Genomic DNA, 8,788 nt, shown 5'->3' on the forward strand with positions numbered 1-8,788 from the left:
TGGGAAAAAAATCGTCATTTCTTACTTGTACACCTGGTAGATTTCGATAATAAATAATTATTGAATAAGTTTTCTTACATAGTAATTTTAAATATATAAACTCTAATTGTGGCTATATGGGTTTTTTATTATTTGTTTGAATTTCTTTTATTTCAATTTTTCCCAATTATTTCCTACACTCGAATTCTGAAAAAAAAATATCCTGTATGAAATTTTATCAAAACACAAAGAGATATTAGCGAATTTAGCTAAATCAAATGAGTGAAGAAATTGTTTATAATATTGTGCATTAATAGTTATTATTCCAGTATTTATTATTTTTGGATTTATAATTTCTAAATAGTCATGGGAGTCTGTTTATAATGACTATAATTTTGCCACGGAGTTCTATTGTCAGTTAATTTAAAAAAAAAGAATTAGTTAGACGGGTTGTACTAATGTAAGTTATCCATGCTCTGATTGGTCGATATCTTTGTCAATGAAAAGTACAATAATTAATATTGGTTTTTAAAAGATTTATCATTGTTATTGGCTTTTAAGTTAATTCTGGAAATTGAGTTTAAGTTTAGTGATTGTTGGAATGTGAATTAGGTTTAAGGTATTTCCAAAGAGTGAGAATTTACTGTTTGGTTCTTTTATATTTTATTTTATTACGTCGTTTACCGATGTTTTTGGTACTGTAAAGAAATTATGGAAAAGTAACTATATTCCTAGTCTTTTGATTGGTCGAAATCTTTCATGAGTCAAATCATGTATTTTAATTATTAGAACAGAACAATAAATAATTCTTGTGCACCAGAATTCTAATGATCATTCTGAATTATGTTTACAGGTTTTTGAAGAGTTATTAGGATAATAAAGTATGAACCAATAGGATTGTTGTCTGAAAGTCAGCTGTTCAAAATAGTAATATGCAGAATTTGTTCTGAAGATATAAGAGAGAGAGAGAGCGAAAAGAAGAAAAGTCGATGCTATAATTTATTTAGTAGTAGTAATAATAATAATAAAAAATATGAAAAAAATGTCCAGCTTAGATGGTTGCATGACGTGACATCTCTTCCCGGAATTAATATTAAGAGTATTAAAGGTGATATTATATAAATTCAGATGGGTCCGCGTGGAACAATTGTATCGCATATTAATTTAATTAAATGACGCGTTCAGTATTATCACGGCAAGCAATTATATTGCGACGACATGTATAACAATTAATCGCGTTTTTATTAACAATTTAACATCTGCCGCAATGTAAATCAGTATGTTGAAAAGCTCGGGATATTATGTGTAAATGACGTACACAGATCGTACGCGGGCATCCTAGTACACAGAATGTATATTCGTCGGTAGCACATTTACGACAATAAATTAGTCTTCAGATATTTGTACAAACCATGAATAATGACATATAAATCGGTATGCGGGGAAAATATAGTTTTCGAGTGCGAGTAATCGCGATAATGTATAGGTAGAAAGTTTACGTGGCGGAGTCAAGGAGGAGAAGAACGCTCAGGGATGGAATCATTCGCTCACTTATCGGGTGATGCATTGTTTCTCTAGGGGAACCTAAGCTCTCGTAACTATTATTATTGAAGGCCCTGCTACTGTTGAAATTATTGAATCGTCTGGGTAATCAGATACGAGTCATGATGATAATGATGTACTTGGTCGTGTTGATATCATGCGGCATTACATTTCGACATAGGTGTATTCCACTTCGGAACCACAAGATGATGGTCGCGCTGGTATTGGTGGTACTCTCACATTCTCGTAGGTCGGTGCTAGTGGTAGTTTCCGTTGTTGACATGGCAGTTGTATTCTTAAAGAGGAGCCAACTTTGACTCTTTGGCTTGATGATGATATATTGCCTACGTCAACTCCGAGTTTGGCCGCTTGTAACTCATCCAAAATTTCTTGGATGTAGTCAGAAGCTCTGCGTCTTGGAGTTTTATGCTGGGGAGGCTCATACATTGATTCTATTCTTTCAGGGTGTGGTGTTGGTGGTCGTTCTTGCTGACATGGTGATTTAAATACCTCAAGATCTCTATCTCAGGTTGGCATTGATCCGGTTCTTTCAGTCTGATGTAATGTCCGGGCGATCGCACGGGCGTTTGCTATTATTCGACGCACTTCCGGATAAACGATCTCAACGAATCATTTTTTTTATTTGTCTACAACCTCATACATTACACTAGTTCTCTTAGATTTTAATTCCGGACTCTGGGACAAGTGTAGGAAATTTTCGAGCGATTTACCATTTGTTAGAGATAGAGTCTCTTTATCGACAATATGCAAATTAGCCTTTAGTATGTCAGTTCCCTTTTAAGACGCATGGAATCCTCAGTATTATTCTATATATGGACATTTCTTTTTTTTCTCCACTTTGTGTTAGTTAGTCGTTGACTCGTGCTTATATCCTAAATTAGAGTTGAGTGTACTATCCATTTTTTTCATTAAATAAACGTTGCGACAGCATCCTAACGTATCCACACTCAATTTTCATCTACTATCTCGTGAACAAGTTATAGACCTAGAATTCGGAATATAGTTTGAAGTGAATTAAATGTGATCGTAGTAGAAGAAAAACATTGTAAATGGCGCCATCAAGCACAATAAGAATCGAGCCCTTAAATAAGTATAATTATGACACCTGGAAAATACAAATGGAATATTCGTTAAGAATGATGCGTTAAGATGCGTGACCGGTGAGAAAGTGAAATCATCACCGAAAATGTCGAATCTATCGCCAGAGTGAGAGCCTGGGAAAATTAAAAACCAGATGGTCAAATCAGACATAATCCTATTTATTTCATCTCCTGAATTGAAACAAATCAAAAGATGCGAAACATCGAGAAACGTGTGGTGTAAGCTACAGGAGATATATCAATCGAAGGGACCAGCAAGAAAAGCCACTCTATTAAAGCATCTGACTCTTCAACGAATGGACGACGGTGACGTACGTGAACATCTCAAGACTTTCTTCGACACTGTCGATAAACTGAGCGAAGTAGACGTCAATCGCGATCTGCTGTCGGTAAATTATTATACAGTCGGTCAATTTCGAAAATTTTCGGTGGGCGATCGAGTCACGCGATAACTTACCAACGCCGTGAACTTACACCGGAAGTGTTGAGTCAAAATAATAGAGAAAAATGACACGCGAAAGAATGACACACGTATTGCTACATCCGGAGCCATGTTGGCGAAGAGACAGTTTCCTAAACGAAAACACGGAAAAGGTAACGACGGAAATTCGGAAACGAATCGAAGATTAAGAACGATACTAAAAGTGAAGCAAGTGTCACCGCTGTCGAAAAATAAGTCATAAAGCCGATTACAGCGAAGAGAAACGATAATGCTAATAAAGCTGACGAGTTAAATTTTATACGCGATTATGGCACATAACCTCGCAAATGAGATATTGGACTCACGCGGCACGAAACACAGTGATAAGTGGTGTATCGATAGTGGATGCACGGCACATCTGTGTAGAAGCGTTTCGGAATTCGGAATTCGAGATAAAATATCGTAAACTAAATCTAGCAAGTAACGACGGAAATTAAGGCTAGAGGAACGGTTATGATAAAGACGCGAGTGCAAGGAAAAAACAAATGAGTTAACATACATGACACTCTGCACGTTCTGGAGTTGCGAATGAATTTATTGTCAGTCACTAAAATTATGGACAAAAATTACAAAGTAACCTTTAGTAAGTAACGTTCGATCGGAAATCGATCGTCATCGTGATGACAGATTGAACAATGACTTTACTATTGGAGCGGATAGAATTGACGACTTGTATTATTTACGCGAAGAGAAACACGAATACAGCGCGAACGTGAAACCGGAAATTCGCAACACACCCGCGATGAAATGGCATCGCAGAATGGGACATCTCAACTTCCGAAGTCTCGCAAAATATTATAGAAAATGTTATAGAAACGGAATTGTGCGCGGAATGAAGTTCAAGGCGCTTACGGAGAGCTTCGACTGCGAAACGAAGAAAGATGAATCAAAATCCCATTTCTGAAGTCATTGAAAAGGACAACTGTATTACTCGAGGTTATCCACTCGGACTTATAGATTAATGAGCGTTAAATCTAATGGATGTGCGAAATACTTTCATCGACGATTATTCCAGATAGTGTGAGACTAATTCTTGAGAAGCAAGGCTGAGGTTTTGAATGCTTTTAAGGATTTCAAATCCAGAGCGGAAACATTTATCAAAAAAAAGGTCAAGTATCTACAATCCAATAACGGAAAGGAATATCGGAATAAGATTTCGATTCCTGAGGTCAAACGGAATAAATCGCCGATTAATGGTAATACATACGCCGGAACAGAACGACGTTGCCGAGAAACGTAATCGCACGCTAGTGGAATCAGCGCGGAATCATGTCTTCTAATGCAAACCAATTTACCTCGAGCTTTTTGGATCGAAGTTGTTAACAAGGCAAACTATTCGCAATAAATATCCATCAAGCAATCTTAACGGAAAAATTCGAAGTATGGAACAGACGCGTATCGGATATAAGTCATTTTAAAGAATTTGGATGTAAAGTATATACTCTCAATCGTTTGCCCAACAAGAAGAAATTTACGCACCATTCGAAGAAAGAGATTCATTGACTATTCGGACGAATCCAAGGCTTACAGAATATGGCTGCCGGAGAAACGAAGAATAGATATCGCTTGTGATGTTCAAGTTCACTGAAGGTCTCCAAATGCTCAAAGACGAAGTAGAAGAGTCTCACGTCGAAGAATCGGACACAAAGTGGACGAGGCAGAAATCCCCGTGAAGTCATATAGAATGAGATCAGGCGATGCGTTGCACAAAGATTTAAGCGATAACAATTAAGATGGATGAATCGATGATGGAAACGAAGAAAAAGTCATTAGGAGGATCTGCCAGACCAGAATGATGATATCGGAAACTTCAGGAAACACCTTGTGGAAACGAACTAACAAAAAGGCAGAGGAAGTCCAAGGAAGGTGTTAACCGGTCTGAGAGGAAGACCCAAGAAATTATTTCATCTCTCAAAGCTCTCTCAGGAGGAGTAGACAAATTGTCTTTTCAGCTGAAATTTCCTTACGAGAAGCTGTCCACGGATCCGAGGCAATCGTATAGTCTTAAGAAATAAGTACGATTGCAACAGTCTTAGAGCGAAGGAAGGCGCGCATCGGCACTAAAAGTTTTTCCTATTGATTCGGAATTGATTTCCAAACATTGGCGCCCGTCGCGCGATTGAGCATCATATGAACTATGACAGCCGAATATAGAATGATCATTATGACGTCATTACAGCATATCTCAATGGAGAGCTAGAAGAGGAAATCTATATGGAAATTTCATATTTGACCGAAGAAATTCTGGAAAGAACACAGAATCCGAGAACAGCGAAGTTGAAAGAAAAACTGTTACCCAAAATCTGTTAACCAAAATGTTAACAGATTTGAAGAAAGAAGATAGAATTCGCCTGTTGAGAAAGATCTCTATGTCTTCATCAAGCCGATCGACGCTGGCACACAAAATGTAAGGAAGTGCTGAATAGATTCGGACTGAAGACTTCTTTGGCTGACCCGTGCTTACACTATTCCGGACAAGGGGAAGACGCGTTGCTGTCTATGTTGATGATATATTCATTGCCTCACGTAACCGTCCAGATAGTTAACGTTTTAAAAATATATTTAAAACATACATGTTGGACATTTTGGACATATTAAAAACATCCAAATTAGATCTATGGATATTAAAAAAATGTTTTAAAGATATCCAGTTATCATTTGGATTTCTTAAAAACATCTATTAGGGTCGCAATGGACTAAAATTAAATTAATATGTTAAACAAATGTTAGACCACAATCAAAACAAAATGATTCTTATATGAGTATATATGAGTATTATTATTGATTAATATGTTATTCCAGAATACACATCATAAAATTATGATAAAAAAAAACGTTTTTCCCTGAATTCGGGAACTAATTTCATAGTGAAATCGATCACCCATTCGGTTGCATACCGTCATCCACTATTCTTGACTTCTGAAATCATATGAAAACCACTGCACTTCGATGATTCACGAATACGTATATAATCATGAATGTATAGAATGTATATTATGATACATCTATTCAATATGGACCTGATAGAAATTTGTGCAGTTCAACTGAACATCTAATTACTGTCTAATATTTAATCTTAATATTATAACGACTATTTTCAGGTTAGGAAATCATATGCTGTACTTTCACAGTACTTATTATGTATATCTCTTTGACTAGAGATTTCCACAGTCTCTCTTCTGTCGATAATAGTACGCCAGAGTATTGATACGGAGTTATGTATCATAATGTACCTAAACAATATGCAGTATAGACTTTTGTTGAAAATTTTCAACAAATGTCCTAAGGATGTCCATGGGACGTTCAGAAGACGTTCATATATACTAACAAAAGTGAAACTCTTCGTGCGATCTTAAAAAAATTTTCATTTGTCAAAGTAAGTAAAAACATGTCGCGAGCAGATTTAGAAAATTTTTTGCATGAGATGAACATTTTTAAAATGTCCAAATGTGAACATATTTTGTACGTTGTGTACGTTTTTAAAACATTCGTACTAAATCCATGGACTAAATAAAAACCAGATTTGGATGTCCAATGGACGTTGTATGTTGTCTGGACGAGAAGACATCAAAGATCTAAAAAAGTATCTGTCAAAAGTCGACATGAAGGACCTTGGAGTTGTAAAATACTGTCTCGGAATAGAATTTTCCGGAAACGGAAAGGAAATGTGCCAAAGTATTTATATCAAGGAGGTACTTCATCGTTTTGGCATGGCAGAAGCAAGGCCAGTGACCCTTGGAGTCTGGAGTCAAATTAAAAAAAGAGTTCGATTCTCACGACGACAAGAAAAAAGGTCACCCATACAAAGAATTGGTAGGTGCCTTAATATACACTTGCCTTGCCATTTGTACAAGATCAGACATAGCTTTCTCAATTAGTTATTTTTGTGCACATAATGAAAGTCACTGGAAAGCGGCAAAACGTTCTCAAACACCTTAAGGAAACATCAAGTGTAGGAATTGCGTTCACGCATACTTCAAACCTCTGAGAGGTTATGTTGATGCAGATTGGGCGAATTGCCCAGATGACCGAAGGTCTTATACTTATGTCTTTATCTTGAGAAGATGTACGGTATTCTGGGAGTCTCGGAAACAGAAGACCGTCTCTTTGTCTTTTACTAAGGTCGAATACATGGTGTTTAGTGAAGCAACTAAAGAAGCCGTCTACCTAAGATGTTTGCTAACCGAAATAGATTTCGTCAAGCTGATACGAATGTTTGTGTTGATAACAATGGAATCCGAAAATTGGTCGAAAACCCAATTTTCCACAATCGGATCAAGCACATAGTGAGAGATTCACTTCGTCTGAGAGATCTTGGAGACAGGACAGCTAACCATTTCGCATGCTGCAACGGACATGGCCGGATATATTTATAAAGGAATTAGGCGGACCCAAACTTAAAAATTAAATCTTGTTTTGTTAGGACTTTGTATTATCGATAATTATAATTCATCTTGAGGAGAAATATTAGAGATAGAGTCTCTTTATCGATAATATGCGGATTAGCCTTTATTACAATCACAGGCGATCGGAATCGAACGCAATTGATGCGTTTGAGTCGAGCTTTGAAAGACAAACGGCCGCAATACAACGAGAGACACGATAAAGTGATTTTGCAGCATGACAATGCTCAACCCCATGTTGCGAAAGTGGTCAAGACATACTTAGAAACGTTGAAATAGGAAGTCCTACCCCACCCGCCGTATTCTCCAGACGTTGCTCCCTCTGACTATCACTTGTTTCGATCAATGGCACACGGCCTGGCTGACCAGCACTTCCGGTCTTATGAAGAAGTAAAAAATTGGATCGATTCGTGGATAGCCTCAAAAGATGACCAGTTTTTTCGACGCGGGATTCGTACGCTACCCGAAAGATGGGAGAAAGTAGTGGCCAGCGATGGTCAATACTTTGAATCATAAATGTATAATCAGTTTTTTACAATAAAGCCTCGAATTTCGGACAAAAAACGGTGGAAGCAAAGTTGTATACCTAATAAATAGGAAAACAAAGAAAAATATTATTTTGGAATATAGCAGGGGTAGGAGGAAAAGATCTGGATTTTTTGAGTTATGTCAAAGGGTATGATTTCGTGAATTTATGCGAGGTTAAACGAAAAGGTTGGGATGCAATGAAAGATAGGTTACTTAAGACACATGTATGGAAGTGCAGTTATGCTAGAAAGGAAAGAAAGAGAGACAGGGCAAGTGGTGGTTTTATAATTTGAAAGAGAAAAGGAGGAATAAGGAAGACAGGTTAATTAGCAAAAAGTGAGAAGGAGTAATCGTATCAGAGTTAATGGGAGGGAAAAAGATAGATATAATATTCAGGAAACAAGGAGATAAAAATTTGGATATAAAGATGGAAAAAATTAAAGAGGAATATACGGAAGGAAAGAATGTAATTATAGGAGGTGATTTTAGGAGGTGATTTTAATATTAGATTTGGGGAATTAGGAGAATTTAGAAGATGACAGAAAGGATAGATGTAGCAAGGATAAGGTAATAGGAAATAGAGGTAAAAGTTTTGTAGAAATGGTAACGAAGTATGGATGACACATTCTGAACGGAAGACCAAGAGGCGACTGGGAGGGGAAATATACGTATGTAAAAACAAAAGTTAGCTCGGTAATAGATTATGCGATAATAGGTTAACGATAATATTTGCG

The 8,788-nt window shown here is 36.8% G+C and overlaps 1 protein-coding gene across 1 annotated transcript in view; it reads right to left on the reverse strand.

The window, feature by feature from the left end:
- The window catches only part of LOC105626974 (RING finger protein unkempt homolog), a 106,845-nt gene extending 104,877 nt beyond the window's left edge, over positions 1-1,968 (reverse strand). Inside the window, exon 1 of the mRNA XM_012208261.1 lies at positions 1,691-1,968. Within this exon, the coding sequence (XP_012063651.1) occupies positions 1,691-1,968 (278 nt within the window). The remainder of the gene's footprint in view (positions 1-1,690) is intronic.
- Positions 1,969-8,788: the final 6,820 nt, after the last annotated feature.

Source organism: Atta cephalotes, assembly GCF_000143395.1.
Source record: "Atta cephalotes unplaced genomic scaffold scaffold00007, whole genome shotgun sequence".
In the NCBI taxonomy this organism is placed as follows: Eukaryota; Metazoa; Arthropoda; class Insecta; order Hymenoptera; family Formicidae; genus Atta; species Atta cephalotes.